The sequence below is a fragment of the Equus caballus genome, chromosome 7, assembly GCF_041296265.1.
Source record: "Equus caballus isolate H_3958 breed thoroughbred chromosome 7, TB-T2T, whole genome shotgun sequence".
Taxonomy (NCBI): domain Eukaryota; kingdom Metazoa; phylum Chordata; class Mammalia; order Perissodactyla; family Equidae; genus Equus; species Equus caballus.
The window spans coordinates 75423590-75446883 of NC_091690.1; the positions used below are offsets into that span (position 1 = coordinate 75423590).

General features: G+C 37.0%; 1 protein-coding gene across 1 annotated transcript; it reads left to right on the forward strand.

The window, feature by feature from the left end:
- Window positions 1–5564: 5564 nt before the first annotated feature.
- Window positions 5565–6506, forward strand: OR51P1 (olfactory receptor family 51 subfamily P member 1). Its single transcript, NM_001390895.1, has one exon. The coding sequence runs from the start codon at window positions 5565–5567 to the stop codon at window positions 6504–6506; it is 942 nt and encodes a 313-aa protein (NP_001377824.1).
- Window positions 6507–23294: the final 16788 nt, after the last annotated feature.

Sequence of the window (23294 nt, forward strand, 5' to 3'; positions counted from 1 at the left end):
CTCAGTGATGAACTTGTGTCTCTGAACATACCATGTTAAGAAAATGAGAGCTTCCCAGATTTCCCACGGCACACATATTGTCATTATCCTAATTTCTCTTATAATATGAATTAATAACAGGATAATTTTAAGTCTGGATGGTATTAAAACATAAAATAAGTATATCAGCCCTTCCACTTAAATACATTTATACAGTTTTCTTTGGTAAAGAAATCTCAATTGGAAATTGTCCTACTCACTCCCCCATTAGCTCAGTCAATAAACTCCATTTATTTAAGAGAAAGATGGATGTGACTATGGGATTATATGATAAAGATTTGTGAAAAATGAGATTGGCTGAGATTTGGGAGAATGATGTTATCCTGGAAAACTGGAAATATGGAATTAATGATTAATCTTCAAGAACATAGAATGAATATAGCAACTAATCATTTAAAATAAGTCTGATTTAATTAGATGGAGGTGAAAAGAAGTTTAAAAATATCATTAGACAGATTGGTTTTCTTGTTCATATTTTCCCTGGATTATTTCACCTTTTCAGAAAAAAATCAATCTTCTTAATGTCTCATGACTAATAAGATACCAAGAGTGCTGAATCCTGAAAACCAAACTCATTTGATACGATGTATATTTTAGAATGTGAAAATTTAACTTAACACGTGAAATGCAACTTTTCTAGACTAGATAAATACTACTCAAAGGAAGAAAGTTTGCTTTCTGAAAACAATTATACATGAAAATCCAAATCATGGTTAAAAGACTGTCTGATATTCATGAGATTAGATACAGAGAAATTAGCCATATGATTTAATTATTTAGTGGCTATGAAATTTGATGTACCCTTTGAAAATACTTGCCAAGGGCTTTGAAAGCAGTTTTAGCTCAGGGTACAAAATACAGGGTCACAAATTTGGTAGACTGACAGAATACTAAGAATAACTAAATAATAAATCTGTAGCAAAGGAACAGGGAATCAATTTTTGAATATCTGTTATTGAGCACTTTATGCATTCTACATGCTATGCATACATTAACTCATTGAATATTTTAAACATATATAGGAGACAGATAAAATTATTATGAATTCATTACATACATAAGGAAAGAGAGGCAAAAATGGCTAAGTAATGTTCCCTAGGTTACATAGTCAATAAGTGCCAGGATTGGGATTCTAAGGTAAGAAGCTCAGGATCTACAGTCCATGTTCTTTACTTTCATGGTCCTAGAGTCCATGCTCTTTGCCTTCATATTACCCTGAGACTTAAACACAGAACATTGGGTTTTAGTTCAGTTTTGTTCCCTCCTCTCTCCTCCAGCTTAAATCAGGGTTTCTCTACCTTGGCGCTATTGACATTTGGATGTGTACATTCTTTGTTGTGGGGCCTGTCTCACCCATTGTAAGATATTTAAAAGCATCCCTAGCATCTACAAACTAGATGCCATTAACTTTTCCTAAATTATCCTAAGTTATGACAACTGAAAATGCTTCCAGACGTTGTCAAATATCCCCTGGTAGGAAAAATTGATTATTGTTGAGAATTACTGCCTTAAATCAAGGATTCTCTCAACTCCATTCCTAAATGGAGTTCTGCAGAACATAAATTTTAGATGTTAATAAATGCTGTCTGGGTCTGCCCCGTGGCCAAGTGTTTCAGTTCACGTGCTCCGCTTTGACGGCCCAGGGTTTCACCGGTTCAGATCCTTGGTGTGGACATGGCGTCCCTCATCAAGTCATACTGAAGTGGTGTCCCACACAGCACAACCAGAGGGACCCACAACTAGAATATACAACTATGTAGTGGGGAGTTTTGGGGAGAAGAAGAAGAAGAAAAAAAAGAAGATTGGCGACAGATGTTAGCTCAGGTGCCAATCTTTAAAAAATAAATGAATAAATAAATAAATAAATAAATAAATACTGCCTGGATAAAATATATCTGGAAAAGGCTGGCTTATATTATATTAGTAGGTTTCCTCTAAGCTGGAGTTCCCTGAAGCATTAGCACACAATATAAATATTCACACGCAAGGTTATTACAACATGCAGTTTGTCCAAAACCTGGTTGACCAAGGCTCACTTTATTTGTTTGTTTGTTTTGGTCATTAATTCTATTTAAATATGGTCTATTTTACATGTTTAGAAAATCGGATATAGGAAGTGTAAAGAATTAGCACTTTTGAGCAGCTAGTAACTGCTGTCTCTGCTTATTCAGAATACAGACTTTTTCTTGTACATTATTCTAAGACCATTATTTTTCTCCATCAGATGATCCCAGGGACACTTCTCAGTTGCTGTCAAATGTGAACTCCCAGATTCAGAATTTGATATGACCACTTCCTTTTCCTGAGCAAGAGAAAAATCTCCAGTGGCAGTGGCATCATTCATCCTCCCTGCAGGTTGCATTGAGAAAAAAATAATTAGTCCTGAGGGAATGGAAAATTCAAGAGGAGGCACAGCATTTAAAGTAGTTAAAGGTAGAAGTGTAGTGCTGATAAGGCACCTGGCTGGATAGAGTCAAGGATGCTGAATGCAAAAATATCCTATCTTGGCTCTGGAGTTGCTGAAAGAGAAATGAATGCTTCCCTCAGGAATGCTTCCCTCCTTGAAGAACCATCTGCCTTAGGATCCTCTTCCCTTCTGTCCATCTTCAGTGGCTCTCTCTACCTATAAGAAGTCGCTAGGCCTGGCCGACTGGAGACCCAGCCAACCTGTAGCAGTGTGAATGGCTGTCTACACCTCAGGGCTCAGGTATACATGATGGAAAGCTCCTGAGGTGAGGACAATAGGTAAGAGATTAATATCCAAAATATTTGAAGAATCCGGGAAGTAGAGGACAAAGTCAAGATGTAGGACTGACTGTTGGTCATGTGAAATTATTGTTTTGGGATAGGTCAGAGGTACAGATTGTCATTCCCTCACAAGAGCCAGACTATCATCCTCAAAGGCTGTGCAGAAGAGCTCTCGGATGGAATGCCATTGTAAACTCACCTCCAGATATAGATAGAACCTACGATGGGAATCCATGTGCTGAAATGTTCCATCTCTGAAAACACTGCTATCTGACATTAACTAAAGATTATATTGTTAAAAACAGTGATGATGATGAGGATGATAATGTCGATGATGATTTGAGTACCTCCTCTATCTCACTTTCATGTATATCATACACACTTAGGATTATTATCAGCCAAAAAAGGAATTAGACAAAATAATTCTCAAGAGTAATCCCAAGGGGTAACATTTTTACAAGTGATAACACTTGGGCATTCCAAGTCACACCTGCCTTTGGATTACTGTGGTATATGGCTGATATGCTTAAAGATTGTGGCTATTTCAGCATCTCCATTAACATTTTGCTTCATGTAAGCCCAAAGTATCTCCTAGGTCTTAGACTCTGTGCCAAGTATTTTTGATACACTTTCTTGAATTTCTTAAATATTACATAAGGTAATACAATTCCCATTTTTTACAGTCAAAGAAGTTTAGTAATCTGTCCAATGTGATAGAGGTAATGAATGACAGTTGTCATCACTTTCTCTGATTCTAGAGGAATAACCAATGAGAGCAGGGTGCTTGTGTCCTTATCTGATAGACCCATTTATAGAAGACGATTTATGAATATCCTAAGTCAGAGACTTTTCTGTTAAGAAGTAGGAGGAAGTGATCTAAGAGGAAAGATCCAGCATACCTGGGCAGGATGGAGTCTCTTAAGAAATAGAAAGATTTGAAGGAAGATATCAAGGAAGAAGAAAATAATTGTGTGCGAGTGCCCAAGTGATGATAGTTGTTCAGTGACGTTAAAGGAAACCAGAAGTTTTGTGACATAAAAAGGTAGGAAAGTGAGGAAGGTGTATAAAGACCAGTATTGCCTAATATGCTATGATTAGTATAGTAATAAATCACAGGATGACAATATGTAAAGTAATTGTTCTCTTTATTTTATGTGCTCCTAAAAAGGAAAGCAAATGGTATCAGAGTGGAAAAGTTTCTGTGGTCTCTATAGGGAATTAGTTATTTTATTAAGTCTGTCAGAGGAAAGTATAAAGTGTAATTGTATTGGAGCAGGGTAGGTTGGGGGCCATATGAAGTTTAGAAAAACTTTGACATTGAATATGATCAATGAAAAATTTTTATTGGTGTTTGATGCCCAGAGAAATTGAAATTGGGTGGCCATCATGTTGCTAAGTAATCTAAGTCTCTAGAGTTCTTAGAATGATGCCTCATCCTCTCCAGTCCCTGGCAAACTCTGTCTCTTACGTTTCCTGCAGCATATTTCATCCATTGGGTGCCTGAGCCCTGAGAACTAAAGCTCTTACACTTTTCTTATAACATGCCATGTGTTATGTGGTTGTTTTGATTTTCCTAAGAAAATTTTCTCTTTCTCTCCTTGCGCTATTAGGCATCCTTCCAAATTCTCTGAGTTGGGGTAATTTCCCTTTTGACAACCCTCTGTGGGACCCAATACACTACTATCTCCTCAACACACATGCCTCAAATTTATCCTAAGCAAACTGAATTAATCCTACCCCCTAGTTTCGCCAACTTTTCTTGCAGGTCTCCCTGAATTTTTGTTTATTTGTTTCAATAAATGACAACAAAATCTACTAAATAACTGAACTTGTCATGGTTTTTTTTTTCTCATTCTTAGCTTGTGATCATTCATCAGTATTTTATTAGTTTTTCCTCCACATGTAACTTTTATATCTATTTACCCTTTATCATCCCCACTGTTACACTTCACTTTCATCGAATTTTTTAAATTACTACAAAAGCCTCCTAAAGAATTTCCCTGCCTTCTCTTTTGTCATTCTTTTCATCATTCTTAGAATTGATCCTAGTTTGACTGTGATATAATATAAAACTGGTCAAATTGTTTACTTTTTATTAAAAGACTATCTTGTGTCTTCCAAGATTAAGTCCAAGCTCTTTATATATACACACAAGTTCCCTCAGAAATGCTGCTCCGTTTCTATACAGTCTTAGCTTGAATAACCATCTGAAGAGCCACCCTACCCTGTAGCTTTGCTCGATTATGTTCATTTTCACTTATAATACTAATACCTTTCTACATTCACATAGGTGTCAACCAGCCCAGACTATCCAGCACAGCCCTTTGTTCTCATCTAACTCATATTTGTAATTTGAGACTTAATTCACCAATCACCTTTAATAAGTCCTCCCTGATTACCTGGGTCAGGTTAGTTTCTTTTTCTTCATTTTATAGGACATTGTATTAAACTAACACTTTATTTTAATTTTAGCTCTCTTTATCAACTGGGCTGTAAGTATCTAAAGGGATTTCTCAAATGTTTCTCTACATTTTAGCACTGCTAGATTTTCTTTGGTAAAATATGTTCTCAATAAATGTGCAATAGAGAAAACAGATTGATTGGTTAAATCATAACTACAGGTGGTAATTATATATAATTAGTAGAAGAGTGATTGAAAACAGTAAGCACAGAGCAGCATGCATCAGAGCGTTGCTTCTTCTTGCAGTATTGACTTTAGCCTAATTGTTGCACGTTCTTGTCTCCCCACCTAGACTGAGAGTACCTCCAGGCGCACAATGTCTGTCTTCAATAGTTCTGCTCTATACCCTCGCTTCCTCCTGACAGGCCTCTCAGGCCTTGAAAGCAGATATGGCTTGATTTCCCTCCCGATCTTCTTGATTTATGGCACCTCAGTTGCAGGAAACATTACCATCCTATTTATTATCAGAACTGAGCCTTCCCTCCACCAACCAATGTACTACTTTCTATCAATGCTGGCACTTACTGATCTTGGCCTATCCATGACAACCTTGCCTACCATGTTCAGCGTCTTCTGGTTCCATGCCCAGGAGATCTCCTTCAATGCTTGTCTGGTCCAGATGTACTTCATTCATGTTTTCTCAATTATTGAGTCAGCTGTGCTGTTGGCCATGGCCTTTGACCGTTTTGTAGCAATCCGAGAGCCCCTGAGCTATGCAGCCATTCTAACGAATGGTGTAATCATTGGGATTGGGTTGGCAATTGCTGGAAGGGCCTTGACTCTGGTCTTTCCAGCTTCCTTCCTCCTAAAGAGGCTTCAATATCATCCTGTCAATATTCTCTCCTACTCCTTCTGCCTGCACCAGGATCTCATAAAGACAACTGTATCCAGTCGTTGGGTTAGCAGCATCTATGGCCTCATGGTGGTCATCTGCTCCATGGGACTTGATTCAGTGCTCCTCCTTCTCTCCTATATCCTCATCCTTGGGACAGTGTTGAGAATAGCCTCCAAGACAGAGAGGGTGAAAGCCCTTAATACCTGTATCTCCCACATCTGTGCTGTACTCACCTTCTATACACCGATGATTGGGCTATCTATGATCCGTCGCTATGGGCAGAATGCTTCTCCAATTGTCCATGTGCTCATGGCCAATGTCTACTTGCTGGTTCCACCCCTCATGAACCCTATTGTCTACAGCGTCAAGACCAAGCAGATCCGTGACAGAATCCTCAAGAAATTTAAGCGACAGAAAGTTTAGGTGAACAAACCTCTAAAACATGACTTCCCCTCTCCTCTCTTTTATATTTATGAGAATATTTCATTTTAATATAGAATTCTGAATTTAAATATTACTAATAATATTTTTCCTTTAAGATGCTAGATATAAACTTCAATAACAGTAAACCCTATCTTTTCAGTATAGAGAATAAAGCCATCTTTTTTTTTATATTCATGTTGACACACTAAAGAATACAGTCACTAAATCCAGGTTAGGCAATTCCTAGTAGAATTATGACTGTTCTTTTAATAATCAGCAGTAAATGCTTGTGAAACTGAAAGAGTCATCAAGTAGTCAACAATCTAGTGAAGTTATTTGTGATACCTTTTGAAGTTCCTTGATTTCTGAGGATTTAGATTTTATGATGTCTCTAGTCTAATATAGCCAGCTCTGGTTGTCTGGTAGCTAAGATTTGGCACTGTCACCACCACGACCCAAGTTTGTTTCCCGGTCTGGGAATAATGTGGCAGCTGCGTGTTGCTGTGATGCTGAAAGCTATGCCACTAGTATTTCAAACACCAACAGGGTCACCTATGGTGGACAGGTTTCAGTGGAGCTTCCAGACTAAGCCAAACTAGGAAGAAGGACCCGGTCACCCACTTCCAAAAGAATCAGCCATGAAAATCCAACAAATAGCATTGAATCACTGTCTGGTATAGCATAGGAAAGGGAGAAGATGGTGAAAAATGACCAGACAAGGTTCAGCTCTGCTGTACACAGGGTCATTAAGAGTTGGAATTGACTCGACAGCACTAACAGTAGCTAGGTCTAATATAGACTCTGTAGTCTAGATCAACAATATTTTCCCAAACAATTGATCTTAATATGAAAATATTTTTAACACAGTTTTTGATCTCCTGTCCAGGAAGGAAAAATATTTCCAGCAGCAAAGACATCACCAAGAGAAAATGATAAATGGATGAAGCTCAGCACACTTTCAGAAATATAAAAGGAAGAAGACTTGCGCCAAAATAATAGAACTGATTTGGGTAGCTCTCAGTCCAGAAACCATGATGATTCTGTGTCTAAGAACCTAGACATCTTTCTATTCTGAGTACAGACACCTCTGAGACTCAGGTTTCCATCCATTTTCTGCTTGTTTTTGATCTGCTAGTTACTGAAAGAGAGATATTAAAGCTTGCAAATATCATAGTGGATTTGCCTATTTCTCCTTGTCTTTCTGTCTGTTTTACTCCAGGTATTTTGATGCTCTGTTGTTAGGTGCATAGTTATTAAGATTTTTTCTATCTTCTTGGAAATCACTTTACCAAAATGTAATGCCCTTGTTTCTCCTTGATCATTTTTCTCATTTAAAAATGTCTTTTCTGCAATTAACATAACTTTTCTAGCTTTCTTTTGATCAGTGTTAGCATATTATATCTTTATCCCTTCCTTTACTTTAATATATATATATCCTAGGGCCCTAGTTTGCTAAGTACCAGGTTAGTTTTTAAAAATTTTAAAAGCTTTCTGAGATATAATTCACCTACCATACAATTCTCTCATGTAGCATGTACAATTCAATGTTTTAAAATATATTAATAGATATGTATAATCATCGAAACTGTCAATTTTTATCATCTCAAAAAGAAATTAATACTCTCTAGCTATCACCTCCACCTCATATCCTCCACCTAGTCCTAAGGAACTACTAATCTACTTTCTGGCTCAATAGATTCCATAACTCTGGACTTTCCAATGAATGCAAGATAAAATATGTAGTATTTTATGGCTGACTTCTTCTACTTAGCATACTGATGTAGCATGTATCAGTACTTCAGTCCTTTTCATGGCTGCATAGTATTTCATTTTATAGGTTATATTGATAAGTTGAAAATAGCCCTTCTGTATTGATCTGTATATTGTTCACATCACAGCAGGTAGGAACTTGAGCTCTAGCCCACTGGCACCAAATTGAAATTTTTACATATCTAATTGCTTTATATACATCTCAAATAAATATAATTATAACCATATAGAGGCTGCCTAATTTGCATACTACACAAAACTGCACCCAACTTCTCCTAGCTATAGATAATACACACGCTAAGGCTATAATAGACCCTAAACCACTACTGCCTTTCAGGGCTTTCTGACCCAGAGACTACCTTCCTTGCTGCTGAAAGATATTATTAAGAAACTTACACCCCCTCTCCAACTGCCTCCTGCCCCGGGAGTTCCCTTGCCCTTTTGCCCTTGGGATGGTGGCCTGCACCACAACCCCTGGAAAGTCTCCCACACTGTGGGATTTCCCCTACCATACAAACAGTCCAAGGGCTGCCCAAGAAAGCTCATTGTGCACTACTGCCATCTTATGGTCAAAATTCTTCCTTGATAACTCCCTAACTCCTCAGACTCGCTACAGTGCAGATCAAAAATTTTATTGTTCAGATGGTTGATGAACATTTATTTTGTTTCCACCTTCTGGCTATCGTGAATAATGCTAATATGAATATTCTTGTACATATATTTGTGTGGACATATATTTTCATTTCTCATGGATATTTCTCATGGATCTCTGGGTTGTCCTTTCATTTTCTCAGTGTCCTTTGAAGAGAAAATTTTTTAATTTTGATGAAGTCCATTTCTTTTTCTTTTGTAGCTCATCGTTTTGATGTGATATCTACTAATCCTCTGCCAAATCTGAGGTCTTAAAAATTTAATCCTATGGGGGCCGGTCCCGTGGCTGAATGGTTAAGTTCGGGCGCTTTGCTTCGGAGGCCCAGGGTTTTGCAGGTTTGGGTCCTGGGCGCAGACGTGGCATCACTCATCAGGACACATTGAGGTGGCGTCCCACACGCCACAACTAGAAGGACCCACAATTAAAAGTACGCAACTATGTACCGGGGAGATTTGGGAGGAAAAAAATTAATCGTATGTTTTATTCTAAGAGTTTTATAGTTTTCTCTCTTGCATTTAAATATTTGATCCATTTGAAGTTAATTTTTGCATATGATGTGAGGTAAGATTTTAAACTCTCTCTCTTTTTTTTTTTTTTTTTTTGCATATAGCTATCTAGTATTCCCGGCACCATTTGTTGAAGTGTTGTTTTCACATTGAATAGTCTTGGCACCCTTGTTGAAAATCAGTTCACCATAGATATAGATGTTTGTTTCTGGAGACTTAATTCTGTTCCATTGACAAATTTATCTACTGTTGTGTCAGGACCAGACTGTCTTGATTACAGTTGCTTAGTAATAAATTTTGAAATATGGAAGCATGAGTCATCCTACTTTATTCTTCCTTTGCAGGGTTGTTTTGCCTATTACCTGTCCCTTGCAATTCTATATGAATTTTAAAATCAACTTGTCATTTTGCCCAAGGACATCAGCTGTGACTTTGCTAAGAATTTCAATGAATGTGTAGATCAATTTGAGAAGTATTGCCATCTTAACATAGTTAAATCTTCGTATATCTGCATATAGAATATTTTTTAATTAATAAATAAAAATTCTCTTAAAGATCTTTTTTAAAAATGTTTTCTTCTTGATGATGTTCTCTAATTTCATTCAGTAGTTTTTCTAGTATAAGTTTTGCAATATTTTAAAAATATTTTCTACATGTTGAATTGTTTTTGATGCATTATAAATTGCATTGTTTTCTTAAATTCTTTTTCATATTGTACATTATACATGTATATAAGCATAATTGACTTTTATATACTTAACTTGTATCTGGCAATTTCTAATCTTATTGCATTGTGGTCAAAGAACATACTTTCTATCGTTTTAAATGTATTAGTATTTTTTTATGATCTAGCATATAGTCCATCCTGTAGAATATTCCATGTACACTTGAGAAAAATATATATTCTATTGTTGTTGAGTGCAGTGGTGTATAGTTTAAGGCTTCCATTTCCTTCTTGATATTCTGTCTAGTTTTTCTATCCATTATTGAGAATGAGAAAGTGGAGTACTAATGTATTCAGTCTTTATTATTATTTTTTTTGGAGGAAGAGTAGCCCTGAGCTAACATGTGTCACCAATCCTCCTCTTTTTGGTGATGAAGACTGGCCCTGAGCTAACATCTGTATCCATCTTCCTCTGCTTTATATGTGGGCTTCCTGTCACAGCATGGCTAGACAAGGAGTGCATAGGTCACCCTCGGATCTGAACCGGTGAACCTCAAGCTGCGAAAGCGGAACATGGGACCTTAACCGCTGTGCCACGAGGCTGGCCCCTTCAATCTTTACTTTTGAATTATTTATTTGTCCCTTCATTTCTATCAATTTTGCATCCTATATTTTGCTGATCTATTATTATGTCAATATATGTTTATCATGTTATGCTTTCCTGATGAATTAATCATTTTATCATTATAAAATGGGTCTCTTCATGTATAGTACCATCTTCTAAATTTCAAAATGTATTTTTTCTGATACAGTATAGCCAACCCAACTTTCTCGTAGTTGATGTTTCCATGATATTTCTTTTTCAATTCTTTTACTTTCAACCCATTTGTATATGTCACCTGTAGAAAGCATATAGTTGGGTCATATTTTATTATCTAGTCTGACAAACTATGCTGTTTGATTGGATTGTTTAGTTCATTACATTTAATGCTAATATTGATATAGTTGGATGTGCATCCACCATTTTACTTTTTGTCTTTTTATCTCATGTTTTATTTTTTTGATTTCTCTGTTTCTTTACTACTATTTTTTGGTTTAAATTAATATTTTCATAAATAGCAGTTAATTTTCTTTAATGACTTTTTCACTATATATTTTTGATATTTTTCTTAGTGATTGTAATAGGGCTTACTGTAATCATCTTATCCAAACCAGCTTCACATGTATACCAGCATAATTCTTGTGATAAAGAAACATTAAAACTGTTACTACTATATAGCTGTATTCCATTTTCCCTTTCTTTGTGGCATTGTTACATATATAATACACCTGTTAATGTTGCAAAACTCAAAATATATTGTTTTCATTATTAATTTACCATCTGCAGTCATTTCTAAGAAATATAACATTGTACCTGTCCACCTCCTTAGTGCTGTATTGCAAAATACATTATACATACATTATATTTCTATATGTTATACGGCCAGCAGTATATTGCATATATATCACTTTGTAAAATTGCTTTTTTTTTTGAGGAAGATTAGCCCTGAGCTAACTACTGCCAATCCTCCTCTTTTTGCTGAGGAAGACTGGCCCTGAGCTAACATCCATGCCCATCTTCCTCTAATCCTCCTCTTTTTGCTGAGGAAGACTGGCCCTGAGCTAACATCCATGCCCATCTTCCTCTACTTTATACGTGGGAAGCTTACCACAGCATGGCTTTTGCCAAGTAGTGCCGTGTCCACACGTGGGATCTGAACTGGCGAACCCTGGGTAGGCGAGAAGCAGAACGTGAGAACATAACCACTGAGCCACTGGGCTGGCCCCTAAAATTGCTTTTTAAGTCAGTTAAGAGAAAAATATACATTTAACTGTCTCTTATAATTACAAAATTACCTTTACTGGAGTTTGTGTTTTCACGTAGATTCAAATTATAATCCTGGATCATTTATTGTCTGCCTGTGTTTAATTGTAATCCCAAACCAATATCTAACTTCCAGGGATAAATTAAAGTCTAATAGTTGAAAATTAAAATTACATTGCCATTTAAAGCCTAGAATATATTTAGGGCCAAGGAAATAAGTCTACACTTAAAGTAGTCTAAATAAGTCTAAAATTAAGTCCTTGTCCTTGTGAGTTAAGTTCAATATAAACCAATATCTAGACTTCTAACATTCTCAAATCATTTTGCCTAATTTTTAAACTTATATAACTGAATACTTATGGTACACAGTCTTTTGTGTTGACTTATTTCACGTTATGTTTGTGAGACTCATACATATTTTGCATGTAAAAGTATCTTTAATATTATTGCTATATAATATTCCATTACATGAATATATCCAAACTGATAAGATCAGTTGGATTATGGTAAAGGTGCCAAGACAGTTTCAGTGAAAAATAACAATTATTTCAATGAAAAATAATAAAACAGCTATGTGCCTACACTTTGGCTTCTACTTTATATTATAATTAAATATTAATTCAAGATGATCATGGACATAAATGTAAAATGATGTAAATGTAAAATGTAAATCAAATGTAAATAAAATCATAATGTTTCTGTAGTAAAAGTAGGACAATAGCTTGACCAAAGAGTAAGCAAAGTTTTTATCAGGAAATAGAAAACAATAACCATAGTATACGCAATTGATAAATTAGACTTCATCAGATTAAAATATTCTGCTCATCAAACATAGTGTTAGAAAATGGAGAAGCCAAAAACTGGAAGAAAATAATTGTAAGACAAATAACAAATGATTTGTGTAGAATAAATAACTACTATAACTTAATAATTAAAAGACAAACATCCTAATATAAAATGGACAAAACTGAACAGCCACTTCACAAAAGAAGATACAACAATAGCCAATGAATACATAAAAATGTTTTTATAAAATTGGAGGAATGCAATTTAAAGTCACAAAGAAATATATATGCCTACTGAGGCAGGCTAAAATTAAAGAAGCTGAAATAATAAGCAATGGTGTGGATGTGATTATCTGAAGTTTCATTCATGGCTCAGGATGTGTAAAATGGTACAATACCTTTAGAAAATAGCTTGGGCAATATGAGTTCTCTGGAAATAGATGCTAAAATGATGTTTGGGGTATAATATATTTATTAGATCTTTATTCCTTGTGAAAGGAAAGGAAAGTAGGATTGGATAGAGAGAGAAGTAGAATTGCAATATAGCCCTGAGAAAGCTTTGCCCAACCCTGCAGAGATCTCTGCAGTGAGTATTGCCTCTTAATAGTAATCCCCAGATAAACCTCAATGAACTAGCATTTTTGTTTGTCTAACAGCAGTCCTAACTTTTCCTGAAGATTAGGATTAATTACACCTGCTGATGTGATCTGCCCTCTTCTTGTCTCCTGGTTTTTGTGCCCAAGATCCCAAAGTTCCCAGGTATTAGCCATAGCTTATAATTAGATGGAAATCTTGCTTTAGCCTCTGGAAAAAATACACTTCTTTGTCACTGCCAGGACATCTAACCACACACAGTCATTGCTAGGACAGAATGTACATTATCTCCCATGACCCATGTAGTCTTCATTTTGTGGTGGCAATCCATATGAAGCTCTTTGATTCAGTCTATATATTGACTCCAAGAGGAGGTCATCACACAGAGTTTTGCTTGAGCTGATACTTCAGATGTGCTCTTTACAAGCTGTGTGAATGCTCTGTTAGGCTGATAACTTTCAGTATATGATAGAACCAGTGGATTGCATGGTATAAGGCCCTCTATCTCACCTCTTTTGCTATAATATATGTCTCCTGGTCTGATACAATGCATAGTGAATTCTGCGCCAGTGGTTTAAACACTCCATGAGCCTTCAGAGAGTGGTACAGCTGAGGCTTTTCAGGCAGAAAAGACAATCCTACAACATGTCTATTTTGTGAGATCAAACTGCTCCCTGTTGCAGGATTAAAGAGGCCAAATGTGGTCATCATGTCATCAAGTGTCTAGTTGGTAACCTTGAGAAATAATGCCATATCAAGTTCTCAGCACTAGTCTCTGTTGCTAGGTCTGACATTCAATTGTGGCAGTAGCTAGATCAGTCTTAGTTATGCGGCAATCCATAGTGGTTAGGCCCATATGCACCTGTATCTCATTCTCTTTGGCCTCTAAGTTCATGTGCCCATTATGCAAGCACTGTGGCAGCTGAAAACAGAGGGTAACTGATAACTGATTGAGTTCTTTTGTCAGCTTGGCTGTATCTTCCGTGCAGGATACTCTCTGGTGGGCATTAACACGTGATGCCAAGAACTTCATAACATATACCCATACCTGTCCTCCACCGCAGACCGTCTGGACTCTGCTCTTTCAATCTTGTCCTGTCAATTTCCTGATCAGCCCTAATTCAGCACTGCCAATGATTTTGTATACATTCTAACCTCAGGATACTTCTCTTTCTACACAAAGTGAATCACTAAGTGTATCACCAAACCTTTGCTCATTGGGAGGATTTTCTCTCATCATTTTCTTTCAAGGACTAACATACTGAGGTAAGCCAACCTTGGGCTTTTTCCTACTATTTCTGCAGGGCATAAGGGATTCTGCAAATTACCATCCGTTTGAGCTGAGGGAGGGACACTGGTACAACAGTGGAGGGTGATGTGATATCACCTGACATGGACCCTCACTCGCTTCTCTTGTCTTGCCTAAATTCTAATCTCTGTGATTGACCTAATTCTCTTGTCTTCCTGAAAGATGCTGGAGTTCTAACACCTTGGGACTTGAGCTTATGTGGTTTCAGCTATGTTCCAGGAAGAAACTCTAAGTGACAACTGCCCTGGACCCAGCCGTTCTGAAACGGCCCAGACTACAACCACAAGAGTGGCACCTGCACAGATCGGCAGAAAATTGTACTAAAGTAACCTGTCCTCATTAACACTGTACGTTCCCCTCCTCTGGGAGGAGTAAAGCAGCCAAATTTAGGTCATGCAATGTTTATGTAGACGTGTGATCTCAAACCAGGCATGTGCAAGTTTACACCCACCTCTACATGCGATGATGAAACTTCCCTTTTGAATATTGATTTCCTACCCCAAATAAGGGTACACACCTCCCCATCTTTGAGGGTCCATAGCTTTCTGAAATTATTCCCTATGGTCTCCATTTTTCTTTGCTACATACCACAAATAAAAATTCTGCTTTATGAAACAGCTACTTATGGTGAAGTTTGATTTAACTCCCAAGAAGGGATCTGCATTTGTTCTAGTAACAATGATGGTTTAGATTACCTGATCTTGCAACTTGTTTTTTTATCATCTGATCCTGCTTGTGCTGGGTCCCTGATATGCCACTTCCATCTTATGATGGATTGTTCCTGGGCCCATCTGGCCTTATGATTCAGTGGGTCTGACTGTGTAGGCAATTCTTGCATTTTTACTTGGTATCTCAATATTAGGCATTCTGTTTCTACAAGAACCCAGTAGCCTGCCAGGAGGTATTTATCAGGAGATGTGTAATTCTACACTGCAGATGGGCAGCTTTGTTCCCAAACCCCAGGGACTGGTACCAAGATATTTCCAGTGGGCTGGTCACAAACTCCACTGCTTCAAAGGCTTTTCCAACTGTTGGTCTCACTCAAAACTGGCAGCCTATGATGTTACCTGGTATTCTTAGGTCTGGAATATGCTGAGAACATAAATTCCCAGGAGGGCATAATTGCTTTCAGCTTCATGGTCAGCCATCTCTTTGACTTTTTCTGCAGATATAAATTGACTAGTGTCATTGTCTGCAGCCCATGTACTTTGTCCTCATGGACGAAATAAAATATTAACTATTTTCATAAAATATTAACTATTTCTACCACTCTGTGGCTTAGCCCTAATTGACTGCTATGCTAATCTTGTCCTTTATTATGTTAACTGTGACTCCTTGCCCTCTATATTTTTGACCCTATCATCCCCACTTCTGCCAGCAATGCCATGTGGTTCTATATATTCAAATACAAATGACATAAGAGAAAAAATTGTTTGCAAACTACATCACAATAAAGGCTTAATTTCCATAATAAAGTACTCCCATAAACTAATAAATAAAAAATGTGCAAACAATGTCAATAAACTGGTATCTACAAAGAAATTCAAATACTCTTGAAAATGAGAAGATCAACCTCACTCGTTTAAAAGTTAAAAATAAAATTTACCAACAAGTAGCGAAAAGTGTTGGTGATATTTGACACGAAATAAGCATTCGATGAGTAAGTAAAAACGAACTAATGGATTGATTAATATACAAAAAATGAATGGCTAGATAGATACCTGGAGGGATGGATAAGTATGTAAATGAAAAAATATCAACTCTCTATTTGTCAGTATAAGGGAACAACACAAAATAAAAGCAAAATCTGTATTATGGAATATATTTCATACAAGTGAATAAAGTAACATAGATGCATATGTAATTATATACTTTTTATATGTGATTTATTGAAAGAAATAGTTGAATAACAGTACATATAAAATTATTTCAACTTTACTTACAGAAAACTAATTCCAATAAATATGTGTGTGTATCGCTGTGGGAGGGCATGTGTGAGTGTGTAGACAGAGAAAGAGAAACGCAATGAATTGTTTCACATGGTCAGTGGAGATTATCCTTGATTATGGGTGTAGGGAGAAGAGAAGGGCCAACATTCCCTTTTGTGTTAAAGATGTCAGTATAATTTATTTCAACCTCTGATATTATTTTAAAAGTAAATACTATCCCCTCATTTTTTAAAACTAATAGTCTGTTCCTTTAAGAATTTAAAAACCCAATAACTCAATTGTGGTGTCAAAGCATAATCATATAGAATAATAAAATGTAACAACTGCTAGAAAAGAACCAAGAACAAAATGCTCTGAAATTATAAGTGAGAGAGGAATTAATTTAGCACAATGGAACTGGGACATGCCCCCTTTTTTTTCCACAAAAATGGCTAAATTATTTGCATTATGAGAATTCAGCTGACTCTCCTTAAATTGAGTCTCATTTAAGGACTCAAAATTTTCAGCTGGGTTTTTTAATCCCTCTGTGTATAGTCTGCTGAATCATCAACCTGAGAAGCCACCAAAAAAGCATCAGGGTGGAAGGACTAGTATCAGAAAACCATTGGCCAGCCCCTGTGTCCTACTGGTTAAGTTCGGTTCACTCCACTTTGGTAGCCTGGGCGTGGACCCACACCATTTGTTTATCAGTGGCCATGCTGTGGCAGCAGCTCACGTACAAAAAATAGAGGAAGACTGGCAACAGCTGTTAGCTCAGGGCTAATGTTCCTCAGAAAAAAACCAAAAAGCAAAAAACGATGAAAATCCTCTGTGCCTAAGACTGGGATTGGAGTGGCTTCATCCTTGGTTCATATTTTTTGAACCTGAAGTGTAGACCTAAGGGCCTGCACCTTGGTGAGTACCTGAAAACCCTAATGGTTCAATTACTTTCATCATCAATCAAAAAAATTAAGATTGATCTCTGTGTCCTTGATAAACTGTTAATATTTTACTGTTTAATACCTGTTTAGGGGCCAGCCCTGTGGTGCAGCTGTTAAGTGCACACACTCTGCTTGGGTGGCCCAGGGTTTGCTGGTTCGAATCCCACGTGTAGACATGGCACCACTTGGCAAGCCATGCAGTGGTAGGTGTCACACATATAAAGTAGAGGAAGATGGGCATGGATGTTAGCTCAGGGCCAGTCTTCCTCAGCAAAAAGAGGAGTATTGGCGGCAGATGTTAGCTCAGGGCTAATCTTCCTCAAAAAAAAAGAAAAACACCTGCTTAAATCTCAGGGTATATGTAAGACATGAAAAAATCTTGGCAATAACATTGTATTAGTTAGGGTTCTCCAGATAAACGTAAGCAATAGGAGACATGGCACTGCTTGGCAAGCCATGCTGAGGTAGGCGTCCCACACATAAAGTAGAGGAAGATGGGCATGGATATTAGCTCAGGGCCACTCTTCCTCAGCAAAAAGAGGAGGATTGGCAGTAGTTAGCTCAGGGCTAATCTTCCTCAAAAAAGATAAAGCAGTTACAGCAGTACCCCACTTCCCGGTACCAAAATCTGCATTGATTTGATAGGGCTGCCAGAATAAGTACCATACACTGAGTGTCTTAAACATCAAAAATTTATTTTCTCACAATTCTGGAGGCTACAAGTCTGAGATCAAAGTGTTGGCAGGGTTTGTGCCTTCTGAGGGCCATGAGAGAAGGATCTGTTTCATGCCTTTCTCCTTGGCTTATAGATGATTGTCTTCCTCCTATGTCTCTTGTAAAAGCAAATTTTTGCACTGGACACTTGTTAAAACTGTAATATAGATTTTATTCAGACTGCTAGAATGGGAGAGAGACTTCAGTACAGAATTGAGCTCATCACCCACTTCTGAAACAAAAAGTGGGAGGCTTTTCAAATGCTGGGGTGTCCTAAAGGAACAGTATTGAAGGTCATTGTGGGGAAGGAAACTTTGACCAATGGGATTACGCCACTTGTGCTGGATTAAGCTTTTTACTGAAGTTAGGCTTCTACCCTCCTACAGAGACTATAAGACAGGGATCTTATCTTTCTTGATGATGGAATTTCTAAGGGCTGGTTCCTAGGTCCTTGAGAAAGAGATTTCTGATTATAGAAGATGCTTCTGAAAGAGACAGAGAAAGGATTTACAATTGCAAGTTTTCTATAGTAAATGTTCTAAGAAAAGGCAGATCAGGAGCCTATAGTGATATTTTGACTGGAGCATGCAGTAAATTCTTTTGTCAGGGTTGACCTTTCTCAGGCAGGTATTTTAAGGGGAGCTTGGGTCATTATCCAGGGACACAACCTTGAAGGGATAGAAGCCATACTAATATTTGGTCAAGGTGTGCCTTTGTCACTCTTCACATTGTCTTCCTTTTATGTGTTTATGTGTCCAAATTTCCTATTCTTATAAGAACAACAGTCATAATGTATTATGGCTCACTCTAATGCCGTCATTTTATTTTAATTACCCCTTTAAAGACTCTACCTCCAAATACTTCACATTCTGAGGTGCTGAAAGTTAGGACTTAAGTGTATGAATTTTGGGGGAACACAAAACCATAACAATATGCTTTCCATTCTCTCTATTAGTGAATAAATGTTCAATGTTTTTATTTGAAAATTAAAATATCCATTTCTCTGACAAGTGGGTTGATTTGATAGTGTTCATAAGTGACTAAAGATGGCCTCTTCATATAAAAAAATCTGTCTTCAACACATAGTTTTGACCTATATGAAATATGCCTCTGCTCTCATAAACTGAATGCGAGATGAAGTAATGACACTCCCATGCATGTAACCACGAAACAAATAAACAAACAAGAAAAAATAGCAAATGTTACAAAAATTCAGAAGCAGTTCGTCAATTCCATTCTTTCTGTATTTCCTTTTGGAACAGCAAACATCATATATTAATACATTCAGTGCAAGTCAGCCTCCTGTCATCCTATTTTTCTATGAGAGTTCTGCTTCATGCCATACCTTACTATTTCATACTTAGTTTATTGTCTCTGTTCCATACAAGAATTTAACCCATTTTATAGTATAATTTTCCAATAAAGTAAAAATCATAACTCTCACACAGATAAATAATGAACATCCATTAAATATCTCATTTAACTTATTTATTTTTTTGATGAGGAAGATTGTCCCTGAGCTAACATCTGTACTAATCTTCCTCTATTTTGTATATGGGATGCCACCATAGCATAGTTTGATGAACAGTATGTAGCTCTGCACCAGGGATCAAAACTCGCGAACTCCTGGCCACCAAAGTGGAGTGCGTGAACTTAACCACTATGCCACTGGGTGAGCCCCTAACTTATTTTTCAATGAGGGAAATAGGATAATGTTACAATATGTTTGAAGGAGAATCCATAAAAAGTATATTTATAGACAGAAAAGTTGACATGAATTTGGAAATGAGTACAAAAATGGATTCATTCACAGTGGGGAAGGAAATCGATTGAACTTTCACCATACAAAATATATTTGCATGCCTACAAACATAAATTGTTTGTATAGTTATTAGTATCTACAATTTACAGCGTTTTAAAATAGCTCAAAGACAATGAAAGGCACAAAGCCCCCACATAATCCAGATCAGATAACCCGAAAGACTGTACTCTAAATAATGCATAGTTTTCCATGAGGCACAAATTTTTCCTTACACTCTCTCCCATTTAAACAAAATATAATCTCAAAGAATGATTATTCTTGATCACACAATAAGGCCAACTCATTATATTTGGCTTGATGATTTATATAGAGGCAGTAAGAGTTTTAAATTATCATATCGGCCTTCTTAAGTTTGTGATGCTGGAGGTTTTCACAAAATATCTCAGATTGAAAAGCCGCTATTATTTGCTTTACCAAAGCTAGGAAGACATGTCCAAGAAACTTTCTGCATCGGATTTCACCTGTAGTACCTATATATTTTGAGTAAATTTCCCTCTTCTTAAGGAGAAGTTCAGGACATCTCTAGGTTCCTGGCTTTCTATGAAAGTGACATCAAAGGCTGGACACTATAAAGCCAAGTGTCAGGCCAGTTTTACTCAGAGGGCTTTGTCAGTGCTAGCTCTATAAAGTCAACCTTGGTTCCCTAATAGTGGCCTGTAAGATCTGAGTAAACTGAGAACCTTCTCAAGTAGGCCATTCCAGGCAGGGCCCTGGCTGCGTAATCAATTTTTCCAGTTATGTGCTGGTAAAAAGGGGGATAGACTTACACTGCACCTATGGAAACAACCATATTGCCATGAAAAGCAAGAACACAGTAAGAATTTTTGAACCCAGGGGACTCAGTAAGAAACAGGCAATATTTGACAATGTATCACTTCAGTTTAAAAAGGAGAGTCTCCTAGATTATTACACATTGCAGATAGCTTAAGAAGAAAGAGAAGGGCTTCCTTATATGTCCAGAAAATAGAACATTAAAATTACTTCAACAATATTCCAAACAAGCACAAGAAAATGCCCCTCATCAGTGCAATTAACGTTGTGTAATTAATTCTCAATTATTCTTCCACTAGATCCTGGATTAGCAATCTCCTGAACCTATCCATCTCTCAACAAAGAAGATTCCTGGACATTATGACTCAGTCCATGGGAAAGTACTCACCATTGCCCAAGAATCTATTTTTGATAGCTTTTTAAAATTATTTTTAAAAAATCTATTTTTGAGGCTGGCACTGCGGCATAGTGGTTGAGTTCACTTGCTCCACTTTGCTGGCCTGGGGTTCACCATTTCAGATCCCAGGCTCAGACCTATGCATCACTTATCAAGCCATGCTGTGGCAGCATCCCACATACAAAGTGGAGGAAGACTGCCGTAGACGTTATTTCAGTGACAATCTTTCTCAAGCAAAAAGAGGAAGATTGGCAACAGATGTTAGCTCAGGGCCAATCATCCTCACCAAAATAAAGAAAAAAAAATATATATGTATAGAAATTTGAAGTACATCCTACAGTCCTTTTCTCTGGGCTCTGAGACCATCTTTCTTTGTTGAAGACCCAAATATCTGACCTACTGGTGATTTCAGAGCTTTCAGATAAGCATCAGAGTCAAACAAAACTATCTATAGTTTAAGATAGTTAAGATAACTTAAGATAGCTAAAACTACTTTAAAATGGCTATGATTAATTTCTTTGTGATAATCTTCATAGGTCAAAGTTCCAAGGAGAGTTTGTAGTAAGAATAATGCAACTGACAAGAAAATTCAATTGACTCTGTGATATGCAAAATAAAATAATGAATTATTTACAAAAAATGAAGTTCTTGATAAATGTCTCTAAGAATAATGATATAGCCTATTTTCAAGGGCAGTGAATATTACATTTGATGTATAAAAATGAATGAGCATAAATATTACTGAGGAAAATACCTTGGCACATATTAGTCATGAGAAACAATGTACGTAATATAAGAAGAAAATGCCAAGACTACACCAAGAATTTCAAGTGAAGAGATTCAGTGAGTCTGGAATAGGACTTAGGCATCCGTATTTTTTAAAACTCCATGGTGAAACCTGTATGCATTCCAAAGTGAAAACCCCTGGCTTTCACTAAATTTTCAAAACCTTCTCAATTTGTAAAAGGAGAAACCTGTAACTTTCAGGAATTTCAATCTAGCGGAGAAGGCAGACACAGAAAGGCATAGTTATCATACAGGGTGGACCTCCTCTACAATCATTCACCTGGTGCTCTGGGATCATGAGTGAGGTGAGCATAATTCTGCCAGAGGCAGCAGAGAAGACTTATGGGATGTTCGCCACAAATCGTTAATTGTTACCCTTTATAGGGTGTTGTATGTAGTCCCCTTTGAGGGCTCACCTGTGGAGAGTTTTCTTTGCTTTTTCTTCTGAATACATCCTGCTGAACGAGACTCCACAGAGTCCTACTGTAACAAGACCATAGAAAGAGCAGGAATTATGGGGTTTAATTAAAAAAAAAAAAAGACTTTATTGTGTTTCCTCCTGTCAATTCTTAACTTTTTATACATAGGTCATCCTCTCCTGGCTCTTCTTTGATGGAAACTTGGCAGGTACGATGACATTTCAGGTAATTCTTAGGTAATGGAAAGTCTTAAAGTCAATTTAATTTTAAAAAAGCAATTAAAAAATTATAACATCCAATTAACTGCTTTAGTCTTCAGGCAAAAGTAAGATTTCTCTCCTTTCCCAGGTTAATGTAGACAACACCTTCCCCAGTAGGGAAGAGGATGTGTTTATATTCCTAATCTTTTCTCCTTTGTCATCTCCCATTTTTCCAGTTAATGATCTGATCCTTAGAGGTTGGAGTGCTGGAACAGAGCAAAAAGAAAATGGAGGCAGAGTTCTCATTTGACCATCTTGTCATAAGATGGCTTCAGACTTTCCAAGTCGGTAACATATTTAAGGTTGAGTCTTTCTCTTCAGGGTACCTTTGCGATCTTTACAGACAACTCTGCTAGTTCCTATATTAGTATGAGCTGTGCCTCTCCTTCAACTGGTTCCTCTTCATTTCTCCACATAAGACCTCTTATTTCTAGAGTCTCATTGCCTTGGCATTTCTATTGCACATTTTCACATCTGGAACCCAAAGTCATGTACCTTGGACCCTAATACAGCCAGTCAGCCATTTCACTTAACCTCAAAATTTGCTAAGCAGCGGTCAGACACTAGCTTACTCTGCATTCCAGTCATAGGGAAGACATATTACAG